The sequence below is a fragment of the Mirounga angustirostris genome, unplaced genomic scaffold (genome assembly GCF_029215605.1).
Source record: "Mirounga angustirostris isolate CCGP_5_RB_7025 unplaced genomic scaffold, mMirAng1.0.hap1 SCAF_1, whole genome shotgun sequence".
In the NCBI taxonomy this organism is placed as follows: Eukaryota; Metazoa; Chordata; class Mammalia; order Carnivora; family Phocidae; genus Mirounga; species Mirounga angustirostris.
This window is the reverse complement of record NW_026991709.1, coordinates 82,636,590-82,660,233: the sequence shown is the minus strand read 5'-3', so window position 1 is coordinate 82,660,233 and position 23,644 is coordinate 82,636,590. Positions and strand designations below refer to the sequence as shown.

Genomic DNA, 23,644 nt, shown 5'->3' with positions numbered 1-23,644 from the left:
TTATTGAGGATCTATCTGGTCGGTGAACAAGCAGGTCTTCAGCTGGAGGTGACAGATCTAAGAAATTTCTAAACTTTATCTTCCTATGGACCTTCTTTATGTACCTGTAATGTCCTGCATCAGTATAGTTAGTACATTTCTCAATACTTTCACATATATTTTCATTATATTCAAGATGGAAACATAAAATTATGCTGCTATAAATAACTTAATTCTAAGACAGTATCCCAGGTCTTACACTATGAACTCCTTGAGGGCAAAGTCTGTGGAACTGTTAGCCCAGCACCTGGCATGATGACGAGCATTTGCTGAACACTCAACAAATATTTGTTGAATAACTGAGTGATGACAGAAGAGGTGAGGGTGGAGGAAGACAGCCAGGATCTAGCATCTGGATCAGAATAAGAAAGCCCTTAGTATGATTTTGTGAATGGGTCTTATAAAACTGTCAACAACAGACTGATTATAATGACAGTTTTATGATATATTTGTCTAGGAATTATCTAGAGGAAATCAGTTTACTTCACTAGAATAGCAACAATAGTCTGTGAAGTCTTTGATTATATCAATATTTTGCAGGAGACTACCTCTTATTTCATTTGTCCTTCTCACCTAGTAAGTCTTCTTATTTTATTCCCCTTCTACTCATAAAAGTCCAATTTACAGTTCCAGAAGATTCCCTGATTTCTTCACTAATCACTTAAAAGTTAACATTTTACCAAGTGATCAAGCAAATTAATATTTGAATTTTTAAACCTCCCACACTGAGTCCCTGCCCTACAGAAGAAGAGTGTCATAGGGAAGATAGACATTAAGCAGATTGCAGCAAAAAATTACATGATTACCAGTGTGCAAAGTACGTGGAGAGGTACTGGACACTGTGGGAATACTTAATGGGGAGTGTGCAGAATTACCTGGACAGCTGACTCAGCACCTGTTTGAGGCACCACCAGCAAAGGCTCAAGAAAGAGTGAAAGAGGGGGAGAGAGAAAGAGGCAGAGTCTGAGCACATGTAGGGCAGTATTTGTGAGAGAGAGAGAGAGAGAGAGAGAAAGAGGGAGATAATTTGAGAAGAAAGTCTAGAAAGAAGTTCTGAATATGTATACATCATTGTATGTCATTTCAAAAAAAAGTAAATGTTTCACACTTTTGTTTTGTGTTTGAATTCATATTTAGGTGTGTGGGGGGAGCCAACAAAATCTTTTAAGTGCTTAGGGTTTATATAAATATTCCCAACTCTGCAAGGGGACCTAACCTCTGAAGGGTAACTTTTACATTAAGATTTAAATGATGAAGAATTAGCTGAGTAAGAAGAAGGGAGAGGATATCAGAAGGGATTTCCAGATGGTACATGCAGCATGTGAAATGACCCAAGGTGGCTGAGACCACAGTCTTGACCCCATTCATCTATTCCCTCTCCTCTCTAGGGAGTCATTTCTTAAGGCAGACTCATCCAGATGCTGTCATATATGCACTAGGGAAGGCCTTCTGGCCATTGGAGCCATGTTGGGATATTAACTACAGGCAAATGGGCAATCACAATAACATAGATACAGGATTCAATTTGGTCCAGTTTCACTTATATGACAAAAAAAAATTTGAATACATACTATGTGCCAGGCCTTAGGTTAAGCACTGGAGATACCCAAGGATTTCTGGCTCTAGGTTGTTGTGGATCTACTGCTGGATCTCAGCTCTCTCCAGCTCAGATCTTCCTCTCACCTGATTCCCTGAGAAGTCTGGCTTCTCCTGGTTACATTTTGTTTCTGCCCCAGGATCCTGTCTCCCATAATCCCAAACCAACCTGTCTTTAGTCCATCCCAGAGCCCTTCTGCTCAGCCAACCTGAGCACTAAGGAAACAACAGGCTTGTTGCCTTTATGTGAATTTCTTACACCCTTCCTTAATGGTAGACTATTCCCAAAATCAGATATTCAAGCTAGCCCTTTTGACAAGTAGCCACCTTCATCCTGTCTCCCATACAGAAGTCTCTTTGAACTAGCATTTCTCAATGCTCAACTTCCAAACCATTCTACTAGTTACAATCTTAATGAACATCATTCTTGATTTCACTTTGACTCAGCATGTTTTCTTCTTGCTCACATTTTTTTTCTCCTTTCATTCATTGCCTTACCTAGCTTAAGTTTTTGCTTATTGAATGTTTACTCACTGCTTCCAGTCAATCTGCTAATCATACAAATTAGCATTTATGGTCACTATAAGGTAGTGAAAATACATATGTAATTGCTGTGGAGGTAAAGGAAATCACATAATTTTCAGATTAAATTATTTGGGATTCATTGTCTCATCTTAAAACTTTATGGAAAAACAAACAAACAAACAGGGGTGCCTGGGCAGCGCAGTCAGTTGAGGGACCAAGTCTTGGTTTCAGCTCAGGTCATGATCTCAAAGTCCTGAGATCAAGCCCACCACAGGTTGGGCTCTGTGCTCTGCACGGAATCTGCTTAGGACTCTCTCTCTGCCCCTCCCCCCTCTAAAATAAACAAATAAAATAAAAACAAACCAAAAAATGAAAAAACTAATCTTTTATGACTTATAATAATGAATGGTTATGTCATATTTTCCTTTATCCCTTTTATTCAGAGAAGATTGAAGATGTCTTATGAAATACATACAGTACAATAAGATGTTAAGGAAGTGGAGTAACTAAACCAAAGGGAAACTAAGAGTAGACAAGTAAGAACTCAGGGTAAAAGTAATTCCCAAAACGTACAGTGTAGAGTCTGGGCACTTGCCATAAGCAAGCCTCCAAAATTTTAAAGTACCAACACATGATAGAAGGAAGCACATTCTATTACATAATTCAGAATGCTCACATTATAAAACAAATTCATTGCTCAAGAGACATGCACAGTCATTTGTGGTAATGAATTTCTGCAGGCTCTTGTTAAGAGAACATGATGAGCAGCAAGCATTCTCACCTGCACCTCCACGGTAAAAACAGTTGTGGGATTCCTCAGGCTGCATCTCTGTGGTCCCTAGACTCCAGCTGTTCACATGGCCGGAAACTGCAGTTCAGTAAAAGTAATCACCGGAGGAGCCAAAACCACATTTTCCAAAGACAGATTTATCATCACTTCTCTTTTAAAGACAAAATTTAGATCACCCAAAAAGAGTGAATGGTCTTCAGGAAATCCTCCATTAACACTACCTCTGCCAACTGAGCATTTTTTATCATCTCTGCAAAGCAGACAGACGCATTGGCAATTTTGGGCATATTCACTTCCATTAGTACTCAGCAGAACTGGGGAAAGGACTAACATTTGTTTTTCAAAAGTGTAGGGAAAGAGAGGAGAACTGAGGGAATATTTGTGGACTAAGCCAAGATTTTCCTCAGAAAACAACTGTGGGTCTATTCTAACACAGATAAAAGGGCAAATGCCAAGACTCTGCCATTGAACACAAGTGTGATGGTTTAGCCTACAAAGTCTATGAAGCGGCTGCGAGCAAACACCGACCTCTGCAGTCAGTGTTCCCCATTTTTTTATTGTGGTAAAATAGACATATAAAATGTATCATCCTAACCATTTCAAGTGTATAGTTCAGTGGTATTAAATATATTCATAATGTTGTACAACCATCACCAACATCCATCTTCGTAACCCTTTTCATTTTCAAAAAAAATTTTTTTACTCTTTTTATCTTATAAAACTAAAACTCTGTACCCATTAAACAAGACTTCCCCTTTCCTCCCTCCCCCAGCTGCTAACCACCATTCTACCTTCTCTGAGTTTGACCTAATGCAGGAATTGTATTTTACTTTTTTTAAAGATTTTATTTATTTATTTGACAGAGAGAGACACAGCGAGAGAGGGAACACAAGCAGGGGGAGTGGGAGAGGGAGAAGCAGGCTTCCCGCTGAGCAGAGAGCCCGATGTGGGGCTCGATCCCAGGACCCTGGGATCATGACCTGAGCTGAAGTCAGACGCTTAACGACTGAGCCACCCAGGCATCCCTAATGCAGTCATTTTAATCAGAAAGAAAAACACTCATAAAATATCTAACATCAAGCAGTGAAACTTCCTCATGATGTCCAGAAGTTAAAACTAACTAATACCTCTAGATATCTAAATAATTTGATCTATTATGTGGCACAAGTAACCAAAAGTCGGTTAGGTCCAGAGACTGTCAATTAACAACAGCAGCTTTGGTGTTGCTGCAGCTGATCTGAGGCCATCACTCTTTCTGTCGGTAAGTCAATCACAGGCACTCGTCTATCTAAGTGCCTCCCCTCTTATAACAAGTAAAACTAAGCCCAAAAGTTACACAAATTCATTTTTCTATTTTTTTTTTTTTTTTTACAAGAGAAGTGACAGAACGCTGCATCTAGTTCACACAAAAGTAGTATTGAGTTATTAAAGGGCAACTTACAATTAAGGAAGAAAGAGGGCACCTGGCTGGCTCAGTCAGTTAAGCAGCTGACTCTTGATTTTGACTCAGGTCACAATCTCAGGGTCCTGGGATCCAGCCCCATGCTCAGCGGGGAGTCTGCTTGAGATTCTCTTGATAGTCCAAGATGTTCTAATCAAGAAAAATATCCTCCTTTGTTTTGTCCCTGTTATACCTATTCCACCAAACCAGGAGATGTATTTTTTTTTAAAGATTTTTTTATTTTTATTTATTTGACAGACACAGCGAGAGAGAGGGAACACAAGCAGGGGGTGTGGGAGAGGGAGAAGCAGGCTTCCTGCTGAGCGGGGAGTCCGATGCGGGGCTCGATCCCAGGACCCTGGGATCATGACCTGAGCCGAAGGCAGACGCTTAACGACTGAGCCACCCAGGCGCCCCGGAGATGTATTTTTTGCCCTGGGATTAAACATACCTCACAAGTGTAACTAGCACAGAATCATATTAACAGGTTGACTCAAGGAAAATAACTATATTTACCATTAATTCAATGACTGTTTGATGCTGGTAAACTAACTCTCTTGGAAGGTCTGTCACCTCACTTGGAATGGCTGAAGTTTCAGATTTCCTTGTCTGTCACCAGAGCCCAACTTCCTACAACATGCTTTATTTACTTCTGGCTCTTTGCCAGTCCAGCACTTTTGAACTCAATGCTTCACTCTAGCAATAATTTTGTATCTGACCTTTCTTCTCTCTCCTATCACGTATAGTATCTATGGAATAGCATGATGATTTCATCCTATCATTTCCTTGTTCAGAAAATTCCAGGAATTGCCCACCTCCTGTAAACTCTTGTGATTAATCAGAAACTCTCCCCATGCTATGTCTATCCTTACTCACCCAACCCCACCTCTTAGTTACTACCTATTACTCTTATTAGTGGTACTTCAAACACCTTGAGCTTTCTCCACTCTCTAAGTATTTGCTCCTACAGTTATTTAACTGAACACTTTCTGTAACTTCTCTTTTCAACTAGGTTGTAAACTTCATCCAGAGAGAAAGGGTCACCTTAAATTTCAATTTGTGTCTTCTCCTAATTTGAGGCAGTTGTTATGCATACATTTGGTGCTCAATACTTAAGAAATAACTGAAATGAATAAATTGCCACTGACTCCGAACACATTTTCTTTCTTCCTTTTATAGCTGGTGCCTGCCTTAAGTCCTGTTATTCTCAGGTCAGTGCTTTTTAAATCTTTCCAACTGCAACCAATAGGAAGAAATTATTTTTATATTGTGACCTGGTATGCATGTGTGTGTATGTCTGTACAAAAGTTTCAGAAAACAATACATATTACACTGCAATATATTCTGATGTTTTCTGTTCTATTTTTAAAATACCGATTATGACACACTAAATTGATTTCATTACTACTAATGGGTTATAATCTACAGTATAAAAATACTCTATGCTCCTTGGATTAATATGAGGTATATAATATTGCTCTTGACAAGTGCTTTGAGAGCAGAACAGTGCTTTGAGTGTTCTGTTCTTGACAGTCTGAACTACAATTAGGATCTTTACAGTTATCTTGAGATCACTTCTTACCACATCCCTCTGTAGAATTTAAAATCAAGTCTTCCCACTTCTATCTTTTGGAATTTAGGACACAGCTAAATAATAATGCACAAAGTATCCTTTAGATTTCTACTTCTTATGTTGTCTTGATAAATGTTAGTGGCATATAAATAAAAATTTCCAGGCCTAATTTTAATCAGACCACTTGCAGATGAAAAGTAGTTACACTAAGTAGGTATGGTGATATTTTTGTTTCTTTACATATCTTAAGAACATGAGCTTTGTTGCTTGACCATCCAGGATCTGAATCCCAGCTTTGCCAAGTTATTTAAGCCGAGCAAGTTATTTAACCTGAGCCTCCATTTCTGTATCCATACATTGGAAATAATAATTTCAACTTGAAAGAGTTGAAGGGCCTTAAATTAGACCATGCAAGTAAAGAGCTTAGTACAGGGCCTGGGACACACAAGTGCTCCATGAATGGTAGTAATATTTTGTTACTATAACAATAAGTAAATATATCTCAAACTTCCTTTTAGGGTCATAAAGCAAGGTTCAGTCATAAGAACAAAAGTGAGACTACTTTTTTCTCTTAATATCTAGCTAATTTCTGTACTTGGATTATTTATAATATAAAATTCCACTGCTAGTTTTATAGATCATAAATATCCCTAAGGAAAGGCTCTATTTGTGGCACTGGATAATCATTATGTAATATGGTATATTTATTGAAACTAAAAGATTATGTATATATGCAATAACTTGCCTGGTCATTTACTCTCATTTCTGTTTTCTCTTAATTAAAAAAAAAATTGTTTTAACCACAAACACCTGTATGTTGAAGTGTTAATTCAGCAAAAATACTGCACACGATACATATATATTATAACACTCAAGATGTACATGGGGCTACTTTTGAACTAGACGGAATCTAGCGCTTCGTTTCAACCTTCCAAGTCAAAGCCTTGTTCTAGTTGCTTTTACATTCATTCCTCCTTATCTTTATTTATACACACCCTTGTCTTACCTAGGTCTTGCTACTTCTAGAGTGTTTTTGATTGCCGGAGTTTGACAGTTAACAGTAAACAACTACCTTTCTATACAAAATATTGCCCCCCCCACCTGTTCAATTTAGCACAGAAAAACAAGTATCTCGTCCATTCTCCGGGAAACGGTGGTCCAGACTGAATCAGGCACAGGGGCAGTTTCAACCCTTCTCAAAATTAGAGGCAGTGATCAAGATTCCCCTTGCTCCAGCTCAGTCATTTGCTTAAGAAGAGGGCTGCGTTATGCAATGAGAAAAAGACTTGGACAATTTAATTGAACCCAAACCGGAGACCTCTGGGAATTAACTTTCAGTCACTACACTCGAGAATGTGCGTATGCGTATTGGGGGACCGGGGGCACCAAAGAAGGCAGACAGCCACAGACCTGCAACAGGAGGTAGAAACAGAGGAGTCGGCAAGAGGCTGCAGCCTGCGGAGACAGACGCGATTTAATCCTACCCCTGGATTGGGAGAAGGGGGGCTGGGGGGCGTGGAACAGAAGCGAGAAGCCGCGTTGGAGAGGCCGCGCCTGGCCAGGCCCTGCCGGGCCCGCCCACCCCGCTGACCCCAGCTCCTGACGGTGCTCGGCGAGCCAGGCCCCTCGGTCTGCACGGCCCTTTTCGTCACGTCCGGGGGCGGGCCGGGGCGCCGGGGGCGGGCCCGGGTGGGGCTGAGGGACCGGGCTGGGCGGGGGTGGGTTGTGGCGGTGCTTTGGGTGACAACGGTCAATAATGAAGGTGGCTGCGGCGCGGCGACAGGCTCAGCTGCGCCGGGCGGGGGCGGCGCCGGGGCCGCGCCTGTAGGACCTCGGGGCCGGCGCGGCGCAATGGGGACCCGGCGCGGGGAGTGAGGTGGCGGCGGTGGCGAGCGGAACTTCGGCCAGAGGGGCACTCCCGCTTCCCCCTCTGGCTCGTCAGCTTCCACCTGCAGCCCCTCGGCCCCCGCGTCCCGCGGGACCGGGACGGCGACGGCGGGGGCATGTGGCGCTGGGTCCGGCAGCAGCTGGTAAGTGCCGCCTCTCCTCCCGGACGTCTGCCGCCGCGCGGCCTCTCGGGCCCGGGCGGCGGGGAGGGCCGGCGGCGCGGAGCCGCGAGGCCGGGGCGCGGGCGCCGGGCTGGGCCGCGGCGGAGGCGGGCGCGGGGCCCGAGCCGGAAAGCCGCGCACGCATGTCGCCTCCGAGTCCGGGACGCCGAGGCCGGCGGGAGGCGGCTGCTTCCTGCCCGCGCTTCTGGTTTTCTGGGTTCTCGCCGCTCCTGGGCGCCGCGGCCGCAAGCGGGGGTCCCGAGCGGGCTCGGCGTCCCCGCTGAGGAAAACAGGGCGAGGGAACGGAAAGAGAGTCGGTGTTGGGGGGAGACGAGAGGCTCCTGCTTCCTGCCCCTAACAATTTGGGACACGTTTGAAGGAAGGGGAGGACTTATCTTCAGCTCCTCCTTGTCACTGTTTTCAGTTAGGGTGTCACGATTCAGTGTTGCGTTCGTTATCAAGGAGGAGGGTACCTTATCTAATGTCACCACTCGCCTCGGAAGAAATTTTACTCAAGCCCGAGGTGAGGGAAAGAGAAAATACTCCAACACCCCGTCTGCTTTCGGAAAAGAGGTGTACGGAAGTTCTGAAGGACTGTTTTTCCCTCTCACCTTGTCCTCACCCCACCCCAAGTCAAACTTTTGGATTGTGAGCCTTACTTTTTCCCGTTCTCTCAAGGTAGTTTGAACGACACAGGTTTGGGACCAGTGGTTAACTTCTCAGTTTTACTGGAACATTTGGAGGAAAAAAGAGTGATTTAAGGCATATAAAAAGCGCCACCTTTCTCAGAATTAATTCAGAGAGAAAAATCTTTCCTGCCTCCTGGCAACTATAGCCCAGAAAATACAGCACTAAGGTGACAGTGACAATGAGGACAGAAATTGTTCCTGGCTGAAGAAGCCTAACCTTAGCTCTTTGATGAGGTCTTTTGCTGATTGCTGCTTAATTTTTAAGTTGCATTAATTAATGCTTCTACAGTTCAGTGTTCTCATTTACTGATTCAAAAGGCAACGCCCCAAAAACGACTTTTGTGGCACTGTAAAGATTTTGTGGGACTGAAACATTTATACCTCTTTTTCCCTGCTCTAGAACAGCATTTTAATGTTAAATCTGTTTCAGAGCCAGCCTTCTGTTAATTCATTTTGCAAAGGGCATCGCTCAGAAAAATATCTTATAAATAAAACTGGAACTGCCTGCCGTTCAAACAAATGTTGTCTTCCTATTTTTAGCTAATTGTAAATTCAGGTATTCCATATATATGCCTTATTAGGAAACTAAGCTAATGATGTCATTATAATACTATATTGTAATACCTTGGCCTTGTTGCAATAAGCCATAGCACAACTTGACTCTGAAAGTTAATTATTACAGGTCTGATTTGCCAGTCTTCATGTATAGAAGGTTTGTTTACCTAGTACTGTTTTTGTGTGGTAGGAAGATCATTCAAAAGTGGTTTTCTTAAAGCTTTTCCTACTAGATTAAGACATCGCTTCTAAGTGTTAGGTATTTCTGTTAACCTGAATAAAATCTCAGTTGTATAACCACTCTCATCTTCAAGACAGGCAATCTGGTAATGTTTTTTATTTTTATTTATTTTTATTTTTTAAGATTTTATTTATTTATTTGAGACAGAGAGAATGAGAGAGAGAGAGCACATGAGAGAGGGGAGGGTCAGAGGCAGAAGCAGGCTCTCCACTGAGCAGGGAGCCCGATGCGGGACTCGATCCCGGGACTCCAGGATCATGACCTGAGCCGAAGGCAGTCGCTTAACCAACTGAGCCACCCAGGCGCCCCTGGTAATGTTTTTTAAAATGGCTTCAAATGAACACAACTAAAAGGAAGGGCAGGAAGTTGTATGGTTAATTTACAAGACACCTGCCTTACTGGGTGATTAACAAGTTGAACAAGTTGCTGTGCATAAAAAATGCTCTCTCTGACTTTTAGTTGCTCACCTCACTGGTTTTACTTTTAAGTTACCAGATCTTCTAAGTATGTAATCAGATCTGTGCCAATGTAGGACTTTGTATCTCTGATTAAGTTTGTACAGTCACTTAAATTATACATTATGGATAGTGGATACACAGAGTAATGAAAGTATATTTTGCTATCTCGGACAGCTATTTTAGTTACTACACCAGGAATTATTCAGCTCAGTGTAGTTTAGATTATGCTTCCATTTGCTCAGTGGATTTTGTCACCATGTCTTTTAACAGTAGGTTCATTTTAAAAATTCAGCTAAGTGGGACAAACTTGGGGAAATTAAATTGCAGGGACTTTTTTTTTTTTTAATTATAAACACTTTATTCATTATATGAATCCTGATTTTCAACAACTTAGGTTGTCTTGCCAAAAAAAAGTTTCCTGTCATTTTATTACAAAAGTAATTCCTACGCTCTAGTACTTTATAATTTAAGAAAATTTTGACTCCTTATTTCCACAAAGTATTTTCATTTCTTGACACAATGAGAAAACTCAAAAGGTTGATGTTTTCCAACTTGGGGAAGTAGAGTGAAAAGAAAAGATTGGCTCGGGGCACCTGGGTGGCTCAGATGGTTAAGCGGCTGCCTTCAGCTCAGGTCATGATCCCAGGGTACTGGGATCAAGCCGGTATTGGGCTCCGTGCTGGGTGGGAAGCCTGCTTCTCCCTCTCCCATTCCCCCTGCTTGTGTTCCCTCTCTCGCTGTCTCTCTCTCTCTCTGTCAATTAAATAAATAAATTTTAAAAATCTTAAAAAAAAGAAAAAGATTGGCATATCTTTTTTCTTTTTCTTTTCTTTTTTTGGCTCACAGTGCTAAAGTTAGTTTACACTAAGAAAATTCTAAGCAAAATTTCTTATGATGTTTTTCTGGTACAACTACTATTCATAGTGTACTCATTATTCTGACAGCATATTATGTGTATTAATCCCTTAGAGATGATAGCACCTGATTATAATAGTGGTAATTCTATTAGCTACTCACTGTATGCTAATATTTGGATTTGTATGGTAGCCATTAACCACATTAAAATTAAAATTTAATTCAATTAATTAAATTAAAAATTCATGTGCTTATTAGCTACCATATTGGACAGTTCAGAGTAGAACATTTTCATTATCACAGAAAATTCTGTTGGACAGCACTCCTTTAGACTTTTTTTTTTTTTTAAGGTAGGCTCCATGCTAGGCATGGGCTTGAACTAACAACCCTGAGATCAAGACCTGGGCTGAGATCAAGAGTCGGATGCTTGACCAACTAAGCTACCCAGGCACCTCACTTCTTTAGACTTTTAAATGAAAGCCTTTGCTAATGTGTATTTTAGTTGACGTGTAATATTTCTTTACAGGACAGTGTAATGCTGTGCTTTTAAAGCACTTACTGTGTGCAGACATTATAATGCTAAACACTGGAGATACAAATGTAGGCCTTATTCATCGCTGTATGTTCAGTGTCTCACTATACTTATAGAGGAGACATTGGGTACATGTATGCTGAATAAATGAATAGGTAAGGAAAGAAAGAATGAATCCATAGTATTGCTTCTGTGTTTAGAGATAAAATGACAAAATTCAAGATTGACCACTCCAGAAGAAAGTTAGAAAAGTACTGTAATTTTACAAAAATACAACTTAATCTTGTCATACCCGGATACTGTTTCTTAAATTGTTCTGTAAAGTAGTGCCTTCAGATTTGTATTGGCAATAGCGAAAGGGCTGGTGAGATTGTCTTCTAATTCGCTGAGAAAGATGGCAAGCTCTTAACCTAAACTCTTTCAACTTTCTGTTTTCTCACACTTACCAAACTTGTTTATATCTGTATTTAATTCTTCCCTTTCCACCTGTCACAAAGAAAGGTGTGACTGTCCTCTTTTCCAAACTAACCAGTCCACTTGTGCTCTTAATTTTGTTCTTTCATCCTGCTCTCCACACTCCCTATCAATTATCTATATAGTATATTTACCCTAGTCTTTTCCTTCAACATGTGAATATGTGCAAGCCTCCCTCTATTTTACTTTGTCCTACACTCGTAACTCTCAAGTTCTTTTCAGTTTTCTAGAAAACAGATCTGTCCTGTATAATTGTGCTGTCCAGTATACTTGAAATGTGGCTAGTTTGAATCAAGACATTCTTAAGTGTAAAATACACAACAAGATTTAAAAAACAGTACAAAAAATAATGTAAAATATCTCAATTTTTATGTTGGTTACATGTTAATATTTAGACTATATTGGGTAAAGTAAAATATTTCAATTAATTTTTCCTGTTTCTTTGTATTTATTTTTCTAATGTGGTTACTAGAAATTTTAAAATTGTATATGTGGCTTGCGTTTGTGACACATGTTATATTTCTGTTAGTGCTGCTGGGTAACATTAAGTGTGTTCCTGTTTCTATATAGCACACAATATAAGTCTAGGTATCTCACTCACTAGACTGTAAATATCTTAGGGCAGGGACATACCTTATTCATCTTTATATCCCTTGTACTCAAGACAGCAGCTGGCCCATTCATTGTACGTACCCACCCACCAAATGTGGGTTGAATTAATGAATCAGTATCATTTATTTCAGCATCAGTTTAGATGATTAGTTTAGTTCAGATCAGTTTGCCTTTCTCTCAAGAGTAGGAAAAGGAGGCACACAGGCCTATGGTAGTATTATTTTGGTGTAGCTAATTAAGTTTTAACCTCAGGAATTTAATGTTTAAGAACCCAGATCTTTGAATATTTGCTCCTTTTATCTCTATCTTTAGACACATATTCTTAGATACCCACTTTTTCATTTAATAGGGAGGTCAAGCATTAGGGGAATCCCAAGTATCCCAGCAGCACTGAAGTAGGGACTTTGCTTAGATCCTCCAAAAGAACCTTATGATTGCTATTATTGTCATTAAATATCCCTTCAATCCCTGCAGTCTGTTTTCAACATAGCAGCACAGTGATCTTATTAAAAACACAAGTTGGATCATGTAATTCCTGCGCCTAAAACCTTCTAAGGATTTGCTTTCTTGCTCAGAGTAAAGTATGTTCTTGATCTGTATCTCTCTGTGCACCCTCCCCCCCACCTTGACCTCCCCCAAACCACTTCTCATCTCCCATCACTCTTCCCTCACTTTGCTTTATCCACACTGCTGCCTTGCAGTTCATCAGAAGTGTCAGGCATACTTCAATCTCAGGATCTTTGCCCTGGCTGTTACCTCCGCCTGGAATGCCACCCTTCCCAACTCCCCCCATCCCCTTATCTGCTGGTTCCTTTACTCCCTTCAAGTCTTTATTCAGTTGTTACTTACCAATGAGGCCTTTTCTGGACATTCAATATAAAACTGTAACCCTCCCCAGTACTTCCCTATCCCCCTTACCTGCTTTTTATTTCTCTAAGTACTTAACACTATTTAACATACTCTATAATTACTTGTCTCCTTTATCTCATGAAGGCAAGGATTTTTGTCTAGTTTTAGTTCTCCATATAACAAAAACTTTCTCATTTCTTTTTCACTTATTTACTCATTCACTCGAACATTTTCTGAACACCTAATCTGTGATAACATGTTGCTAGGCTCTCAAACTACAAAACAAAGCAACCTCGTCCTACTCAGTCTTCTAAGAGTCTCTTCTTCCCAAATGGATATTTGGATTTTTGTCATTTTTTTCTATTACAAAAAATGTTGCAGTGGCCATTCTTATTTATGTTTATGTTTTGTGGGTTTTTTTTTTATTGAAATACTTAGAAGTGGAATTGCTGTAATGGGGTGTGTACATTATAACTATTACATGTATTGCCAAATTATTTTCTAAAACGTGAGAGTTCCCCTTTCCCTACCTCTTGGTCAACACTTCGTACTGTCAGACTTGAAGAAATTTACCAATATGGATGGGTGTGAATTGTATTTTATTTTGTTCTTATTTGCATTTTCCTGATTGCTAGTGAGATTCAAGTGTCCTGTATTTCACTCATATGAATAGATTTCTCATTTTTCTATTGGATAGTTTGTCTTTTCCCTGTTAGTTCTTTCTGTAGTCTGTATTCTTATTCTTTGTTGTGGTTGTAAATCTTTTCTTCCAGTTAGTCCCTTGTATGTGTTTAACTTTGTTGATGGTGTCTTTTTTTGATAGAGAAATTTTAAATTTATTTGTAGGTAAATTTATTAGGACTAATGATTTTGGTCTTTATTAGTTGTTTAGATAGTCTTTTCCTATACCAGGATCATAGAGCTATTTTTCTAGTGTTTTCTTCAAATTGTCTTAAAATTTAGTTTTTCAACATTTAGGTCTCTAGTATATCTGGAGTTGATTTTTATGTATGGAATAGAGAATTTGCTTTACTTTCTCCCATATGGAAAGTTATTTGTCCCAGTACTTTTTATTGAATGAGCCATGTTTTCCCCACTAATGGATGTTGTTTGCTTTCTCTGTTATATACCAGCATTCTCTTTCACATATCATGTTCTCTTCCTAGATTCTCTATTTAGTTTCATTCACCTATTGATCTGGCGTACCAATGATGCACTGTCTTTTTTATTAAGTTTTTAATTTTAATTCCAGTGTAATTAACATACAGTGTTATATTAGTTGCAGGTGTAGAATATAGCAATTCAGCAATTCTATATATTACTCAGTGCTCATCATGGTAAGTGCACTCTTAATCCCCTTCACCTATTTCACCCATCCTCCCACCCATCCCCCTCCAGTAACCATCAGTTTGTTCTCTATAGTTAAGAGTCTGTTTCTTAGTTAGGCTCTTTCTCTTTTTTTTCCCTTTGCTCATTTGTTTTGTTGTTTTTTTTTTTTTTAAGATTTTATTTGTTTATTTGACAGAGAGAGACACAGTGAGAGAGGGAACACAAGCAGGGGGAGTGGGAGAGGGAGAAGCAGGCTTCCCACGGAGCGGGGAGCCTGATGCGGGGCTCGATCCCAGGACCCTGGGATCATGACCTGAGCCAAAGGCAGACGCTTAATGACTGAGCCACCCAGGCGCCCCTCATTTGTTTTGTTTCTTAAGCAAGATCATATGTATTTGTCTTTCTACGACTGGCTTATTTCGCTTAGCATTATACTTGCTAATATTATACTTGCATTATACTTGTTGCACATGGTAAGATTTCATTCTTTTTTATGACTGAGTGATATTCCATTGTATGTGTGTGTGTGTGTATATATAACACATCCTTTTTATTTTTTTTTTTTTTTTTAATTTTTTTAATTAACATATAATGTGTTATTTGTTTCAGGGGTACAGATCTGTGATTCATCAGTCTTACACAATTCATAGCGCTCACCATAGTACATACCCTCCCCAATGTCCATCACCCAGCCACCCCATCCCTCCCACCCCCCTCCACTCCAGCAACCCTCAGTTTGTTTCCTGAGATTAAGAGTGTCTTACGGTTGGGCGCCTGGGTGGCTCAGTTGGTTAAGCGACTGCCTTCGGCTCAGGTCATGATCCTGGAGTCCCTGGATCGAGTCCCGCATCGGGCAGCCTGCTTCTCCCTCTCCCGCTCCCCCCTCTTGTGCTCTCTCTCTCTCTCTCACTCTCTCTCTCAAATAAATAAATAAAATCTTAAAAAAAAAAAAAGAGTGTCTTACGGTTGTCTCCCTCTCTGGTTTCATCTTGTTTCATTTTTCCCTCCCTTTCCCTATGATCTTCTGTCTTGTTTCTCAAATTCCTCACATCAGTATAACACATCTTCTTTATCCATTTATCTATTGATGGACACTTGGGCTACTTCCATAATTTGGCTATTGTAAGTAATGCTGCTATAAACATAAGGGTGCATGTATCCCTTTCAATTAGAGTTTTTGTATTTTGGGGGTAAATACCCAGTAGTATAATTACTGGTTCATAGGATAGTTCCATTTTTAACTTTTTGAGGACTCTCCATACTGTTTTCCATAGTGGATGCACCAGTTTGCACTCCTACCAATAGTGCACAAGGGTTCCTATTTCTCCACATCCTCTGCAACACCAATTGTTTCTTGTGTTTTTTATTTTAGCCATTCTGATAGGTGTGAGGTGATATCACATTGTAGTTTTGATTTGCAGTTCTCTGATTACAAGTGATGTTAAGCATCTTTTCATGTGTCTTTTGACCATCTGTATTTCTTCTTTGGAGAAATATCTGTTCATGTCTTCTGCCCATTTTTTAATTGGATCATTTGCTTTATGGGTGTTGTATAAGTTCTTTATATACTGTGGATACTAAACCTTTAATGGATATGTCATTTGCAAATATGTTCTCCCATTCAGTAGGTTGTCTTTTAGTTTTGTCGATTGTTTCCTTTGCTGTGCAGAAGCTTTTCATTTTGATGTAGTCCCAATAGTTTATTTTTGCTTTTATTTCCCTTGCCTTTGGAGACATACCTGGAAAAATTTGCTGCCTCCAGTGTTGGAAAAATTACTGCCTTTTCTCTCTTCTAGGATGTTTATAGTTTCAGGTGTCACATTTAGGTCCTTAATCCATTTTGATTTTATCTTGGTGTATGGTATAAGCCAGTGGTCCAGTTTCATTCTTTTGCATGTAGCCATCCAGTTCTCCCAACACCATTTGTTGAAGATGCTGTCTTTTCTCCATTGCATATTCTTTCCTCCTTTGTCAGAGATTAATTGACCATATAAACAGGTTTATTTCTGGGCTTTCTATTCCATGGATCCATGGACCTATTTTTGTGCCAGTACAATACTATTTTGATTACTACGGCTTTGTAGTATAACTTGAAATCTGGAATTGTGATACCTCCAGCTTTGTTTTTCTTTTTCAAGATTGTTTTGGCTGTTCGGAGTCTTCTCTGGTTCCATACAAATTTTAGGATTATTTGTTCCAGTTCTGTGAAAAATGTTGTTGTTATTCTGGTGGGAGTACATTAAATCTGTAGATTGTTTTGGGTACTATGGATATTTTAACAGTATTTGTGCTTTCAATCCATGAGCATGGAATATTTTTCCGCTTGTTTGTGTTGTCTTCAATATCTTTCATCAGTGTTACATAGTTTTCAAAGTAGGCTTTCACCTCTTTAAGTTTATTCCTAGGTATTTTATTATCTTTGGTGCAATTGTAAATGGGATTACTTTCTTAATTTCTCTTTCTGTTGCTTCATTGTTACTGTTTAAAGATGCATGAATTTCTGTACATTGATTTTGCATCCTATGACCTTACTGAATTCATTTATCAGTTCTAGTACTTTTTTGGTGGCGTCTTTAGGGTTTTCTATATATAATAATATGTCTTCTGCAAATAGTGAAAGTTTTATTTTCCTTACCGATTTGGATGCCTTTTATTCCTTCCTTCCTCTTGTCTGATTGCTGTGGCTAGGACTTCCAATACTATGTTAAATCCAGTACTTTGTTAAATAACAGTGCTGAGAGTGGACATCCCTGTCTTGTTCCTGATCCTGGGAGAAACATTATCAGTTTTTCCCCATTGAGTATGATGTTAGCTGTGGGGTTTTATAGTGGACTTTATTACGTTAAGGTATGTTCCCTTGAATCCTACTTTGTTGCGGGATGAATGGATGTCCTACTTTGTCAGGTGCTTTTTCTGCATCTATTGAAATGATCATATGGTTTTTATCCCTTCTTTTATTGGTGTGATGTATCACATTGATTGACTTGTGAATATTGAACCACCCTTGCATCCCAGAGATAAGTCCCACTGATTGTGATGAATCATTTTTTTAATGTATCATTGGATTTGGTTTGCTAATAGTTTGTTGAGGATTTTTGCATCTATGTTGATCAGAGATATTGGCCTGTAGTTCTCTTTTTCTGTAGTGTCTTTATCTGGTTTTGGTATCAGGGTAATACTGGCTTCATAGAATGAATTAAAAAGTTTTCCTTCCTTTTCTATTTTTTGGACAAGTTTGAGAAGAATAGGTATTATCTCTTCCTTAAATGTTTGGTAGAATTTACCTGTGAAGCCATCTGGTCCTGGACTTTTTGTTTGTTGGGGTTTTTTTGATTATTAATTCAGTTTCACTACTGGTAATTGGTCTGTTCAAATTTTCTCTCTCTTCCTGATTCATTTCTGGGAGGCTATATGTTTCTAGGGATTTATCCATGTCTTCTAGGTTGTCCAATTTGTTGGCATATAATTTTTCTTAATAATCTGTTACAATCTTTTGTATTTCTGTGGTGCTGGTTGTTATTTCTACCCTTTCCTTTCTGATTTTATTTATTTGTGTGTTCTCTCTCTCTCTCTTTTTTTTATGAGTCTGGCTAAAGGTTTATTAATTTTTTTGATCTTTTCAAAGAACTAGTTCCTGGTTTCATTGATCTGTTCTTTTTTTTTTTTTTTAGTTTCTATTTCATTTATTTCTGCTCTAATCTTTATTATAATTTCCTTCCTTCTACTAATTTTGGGTTTTGTTTGTTTTTCTTTTTTTGGATCATTTAGGTATAAGGATAGGTCGTTTATTTGGGATTTTTCTTTCTTCTTTAGATAGGCCTGTATTGCTATAAACTTCCCTCTTAGAAAGCTTTTGCTGGGGCACCTCAGTTGGGTGTCTGTCTTCGCCTCAGGTCATGATCCTGGGATCCTGGGATTGAGCCCCACATCGGGCTCCCTGCTCAGCAGAGAGCCTGCTTCTCCCTCTCCCTCTGCTACACCCCCTGCTTGTACTCTCTCTGTCTCTCTGTCAGATAAATAAATAAAATCTTAAAAAAAAAAAAAAAAGCTTTTGCTGCATCCCAAGGATTTTGGACAATTGTGTTGTCATTTTCATTTGTCTCCATGTATTTTTTAATTTTCTCTATGATTCCTTGGTTGACCCATTCATTGTTTAGTAGCATGTTATTTAACCTCCATGTATTTGTGTGCTTTCTAGGTTTTTTCCTTGTGGTTGATTTTTGGTTTAATAGCATTATCGTCAGAAAAGATGCATGGTATTACTCTGATCTTTTTGAATTTGTTGAGACTTGTTTTGTGGCCTACTATGTGATCTGTTCTGGAGAATGTTCCATGTGCACTTGAAAAGAATGTATTCTGCTGTTTTAGGATGGAATGTTCTGAATATATCTGTTAGATCCATCTGGTCCAATGTGTCATTCGAAGCCAACAAGTTTCCTTGTTGATTTTCTGCTTGGATCATCTATCCATTGATGTTAAGTGGAGTGTTACGCACTGTCTTAATTACAGTATTATTATAAGTCTTGATATCTGGCTAAGCAGACCCCAGTCCTTTTTTTCTTTCAGAATTGCATTGAACTTTACTATTCCATATGCTATTTATAATCAGTTTGTCTAATTCTGTGGAGAATCTTTCTAGGATTTTGATTGGCTTTGTATTGAATTTGGTAAGTTCCTTTTCATATTTTTTTCTTTGATGAGGTAGAAGCTATGGATTGTAATACATGATTTTCTACCTATACCTGTTGAGTATCTCTATCCACATACAAATAATATAGGGATTTAAGTTTTAACTCCAGTATTTCTTCTTTCACCTTCCACATTACTATTATGTAATAGTTTAGTTCTGCTTTTTTCCTTTTATCAGCTTTATTAAGACTTATCTCACATACCATACAGTTTACCCATTTAAAATATTCAGTTTTTTTAGTATATCCATAGAATTGTGCAGCCATCACCACAGTCCAATGCTAGAACATTTTTATACCCCCTAAAAGAAACTCCCTGCCAATTAACTTCCACTTTCCATCCCCCCAAACCTCTAGCCCCCAGCCCTAATCAATCACTAATCTAACTCACCATTGTTTCTTGCGTACCACCTCATCTCTCTGGGTTCACTTTTTTAATAAAATACATCCTTTAGTAATTTTTAAGCAAGGGTTTGGAGGCATGATCTGTTTTAGTTTTTATGTCTTTATTTCATAATTATTATTGAACACTAATTTAGGTAGATACACAATTCTAGATTAACATTTACTTTCAACATATTGAAGGTACTTCTTATTCAACTGCTTTCTGACATTTATAATTGCTGGTATAAAATATGTTTTTAATCTAATTGCCATTACTGTTGGTAATCTGTGTCCCATTGATTTTAAAATTATCTCTTTGTCCTTGATATTTTGCAATTTTATTTTGCTGTATCTGTCATATTTTTTCATGTTTTTCCTGCTCTGCACTTGTGTCTGCTTTCAATCTGAAGGCTTTATTGCTATGGTTCAGAAAATTTTTCAGCCATTTTTTTCTTTAAATATTGCTTCTCAGCCTTTAATTTTCTCAGTCTAGAACTCTTGCTTGATACTAATCTGTCTTCTATGGCTTTTAACTTCTTTTTCATATTTTTCATCTATTTTCTCTCTGCTGCTTTCACTGTGAATTCCTTAGTTCTAGCTTCCAGTTCACTAATTCTCTCACCTGTGTCCAGTCTAGAGTTCATCCTGTCCTCCGAATTTTTAATTTTTTTTAAAGATTTTATTTATTTATTTATTTGAGACAGAGAGAATGAGAGACAGAGAGCATGAGAGGGAGGAGGGTCAGAGGGAGAAGCAGACTCCCTGCCGAGCAGGGAGCCCGATGCGGGACTCGATCCCGGGACTCCAGGATCATGACCTGAGCCGAAGGCAGTCGCTTAACCAACTGAGCCACCCAGGCGCCCCCGAATTTTTAATTTAAATGACTGTTTTTTATTTCCAGAATTTATTGGATCTCTCAATTCCATCTTTTCTTGATGCATATCTGCTTGGTTTTTCTCAGAATATTTTCTTTTTAAAAAAAAGTAGATATTATTATCTCTTTGGAGGTTTTATACATATTTAAAGGTATGTAGCTTTTTTCAGCTTCCTTTTCAGTTGAACCTGACCCTAGGGCCCAGGTACAAAGGGGTGCTGTTAATCCTTATCATGCCATAGGAACTGAACTTCAAACTGCTTCTTTCCAGACACAGAGTCCCAAAGGCTCAGCCCCTGATTACAGAAATGGTTATCTTAAGGCTAGCTAAGTCTTCTTAATTAAAGAAAAAAAGATATTTTATCCATGTTTGCTTTTGTGAAGAAAAGGGAAGGGCTCAAAGTGTGGACTTTTCCAAGGTCAGTAGCTAATGAATACCAGTGGCAAGACTTGAACCCAGAGAGTTTTTCCAGGGAGTTTAGCAGTGTGGAAGAAAATCAGCAACAGCAGCAGTTTTCCCTATATCTCTCATTCCCAATCCTGCCATTTTAAGTCTGTTCAAGAGTGAGGCAAGGCTAGAAAATGAGTTAGGAGAAATTTCTAGGTGGCAGCGGTACTCTGTAGTGACAGGTTCAGAGAGGAAAAGGAGAGAAATGATCAAGAGTTCTTTTAGTTACTCAGCAATGGCCATTCTCAAGTTGACGTAATATTTTAGGTACCAGAAAAAGTTAGGACTTGCTTGTACCTTAATGTGTATCTCCTCTTGAAAATGTTATCTACCATAAAATGCAGTACATATAAATTGGATTTGAACAGCATGGCAAATTTTTTGGAATTTTTTCAAGTTTTTAATTTCCTTTTTGTCTGTTCTGAACCTTAGGGACTCAAAAGTTTATTTTGAAGTTTGACAAGTTTGTGGTATTGAAATAGAAATTGGAAATGCTGAAAAAATATACTCCATTTTTGTTAATAACTTTTATTACATCTGTAATGAAATTATGCCATACATTTAACTCTGTTCAGAAAGGTGTATTTGATAATTTTCTATAGGGAAAAAAGTGAGTCATCAGGGCCAGCTGGGTGGCTCAGCTGTTAAGCGTCTGCCTTCGGCTCAGGTTAGGATCCCAGGATCCTGGGATCAAGTTCCGCATCAGGCTCCCTGCTCAGCGGGAAGCCTGCTTCTCCCTCTCTCACTCCCTCTGCTTGTGTTCCCTCTCTCGCTGTCTCTCTCTCTGTCAAATAAATAAAATCTTAAAAAAAACGAGTCATCTAATGAGTTACTACTATTTCAGTCAAAATTTTACTAATTTTACTTGATATTTTGTTTCTTTTTTGTGCTTATTAAGAGGCCTTATTTTTTCTAAATGAAGTTTTATCCAGAACAGAGGCCCTAACTTCTGTTTTGGTATTTCCACCATACTGAGCATAATACCTAATATATAGTCAATGCTCATAATATTTATAAATTGAATTTTTAAAAATTAAATTATAGGATAATTTAATAAATGACATACTAAGTAGCTTGATATTTCAGAATGTTCAGATATTTTTACTGAAATTTGGTACACTGCCTCATATAGTATCAAGCACATTTTTCCCAATAAATACTTGTGTTACATATTGGTATTGTAAGATTTTGCTTCGAAGAGTCCTTTGCCTTGAGTGCAATTGGTAGACAAAACGTAAGTAGTATATAGTCAGTTCAGGTCTTAATCATCTGTTACCTAGGAAATTGTTTCTTTACTCTTGCATCTCCAGAACTACAAAGGGAATATAGATATTCTTGCTTATCTCGGTTCTCCACTGTATTCATTAATATACAAATTTGAAAAATGCTAACAAAGATGTGAAGGTGGACTTGATTCTTTACTATTGAAAGGTAAGTGGTTCTCTAACGTGTGTTTTCCTATTGAAATTTAAAAGTAAAGACACTGGCCTCTATCTAGATATTCAGCAGACCCCCTGACTTTATGGCTCCAACTCTTTATGCAAATTTTTCCAGCACATATTTGCAGAATTTGAAAAAAAAAAAAAAACTTAGGAATTTATTAGGAGACAGTAAAAGTCAAAATTCTTAAGTAATCAGAGATGCTTTTAACAGTTTTTATAATATCTCCTAGACCATGAGTTCCCTAATGATGTTTCCTATAGATTGAGATCAAGTTGTCAGTGATCTATGCAAAATGAGAAAAACTAGGTTAGTGTAATGCACCTATGGCCGTGTGTGTGTGTATTTGCTTACATTTGTAGATGTACTTGTTTTTGAGAACTGTATTTTTTTAACTTTTATTTTATTTTATTTTATTTTTTTTAAAGATTTTATTTTGTTTATTTGACAGAGAGAGACACAGCGAGAGAGGGAACACAAGCAGGGGGGAGTGAGAGAGGGAGAAGCAGGCTTCCCGCCGAGCAGGGAACCCGATGCGGGGCTTGATCCCAGGACCCTGGGATCATGACCTGAGCCGAAGGCAGATGCTTAACGACGGAGCCACCCAGGCGCCCCTATTTTTTTAACTTTTAAAAAATAAACTTTTTTATCTTAGAATACTTTCAGATTTATAGAAAAGTTGCAAAAGAATACTGAGAATTCCTGTAGATTCCCTTCACCCAGTTTCTCTCTCCCTCTCTTATTTATTTTTTATTTATTTTTATTTTATTTTTTTAGATTTTATTTATTTATTTGACAGAGACACAGCGAGAGAGGGAACATAAGCAGGAGGAGTGGGAGAGGGAGAAGCAGGCTTCCCGCAGAGCAGGGAGCCTGACGTGGGGCTTGATCTGAGATCATGACCTGAGCCGAAGGCAGACGCCTAAAGACTGAGCCACCCAGGTGCCCCTCTAGCTCTCTTTTAAATAAGATTTTATTTATTTATTTTAGAGAGAGAGAGACAGAGTGCCTGTGAGAGCCTGTGAGCTGGAGCAGGGGCAGAGGGGGAGGGACAGAAGCAGACTCCCTGCTGATGACAGATGCTGGGCTCTCAGGGCTCCATCTCAGGCTCCTGAGATCATGACTTGAGCTGAAATCAAGAGTGGGATGCTCAACTGACTGAGCCACCCAGATGCCCCACACCCACTTTCTCTTATTGTTAACA

At 38.9% G+C, this 23,644-nt stretch overlaps 1 protein-coding gene across 2 annotated transcripts in view; it reads left to right on the top strand.

Annotated features, from left to right (window-relative positions):
* The first annotated feature begins 7,684 nt into the window (after nt 1–7,684).
* ATP11B (ATPase phospholipid transporting 11B (putative)) overlaps nt 7,685–23,644 on the top strand; it is a 121,371-nt gene continuing 105,411 nt past the window's right edge. The window contains exon 1 of one of the 2 annotated variants that reach the window (XM_064584833.1): nt 7,685–7,994. In XM_064584833.1, the coding sequence (XP_064440903.1) occupies nt 7,968–7,994 (27 nt within the window). In that variant the 5' untranslated portion in view covers nt 7,685–7,967. The remainder of the gene's footprint in view (nt 7,995–23,644) is intronic. The other variant, XM_064584827.1, reaches the window with a different exon arrangement.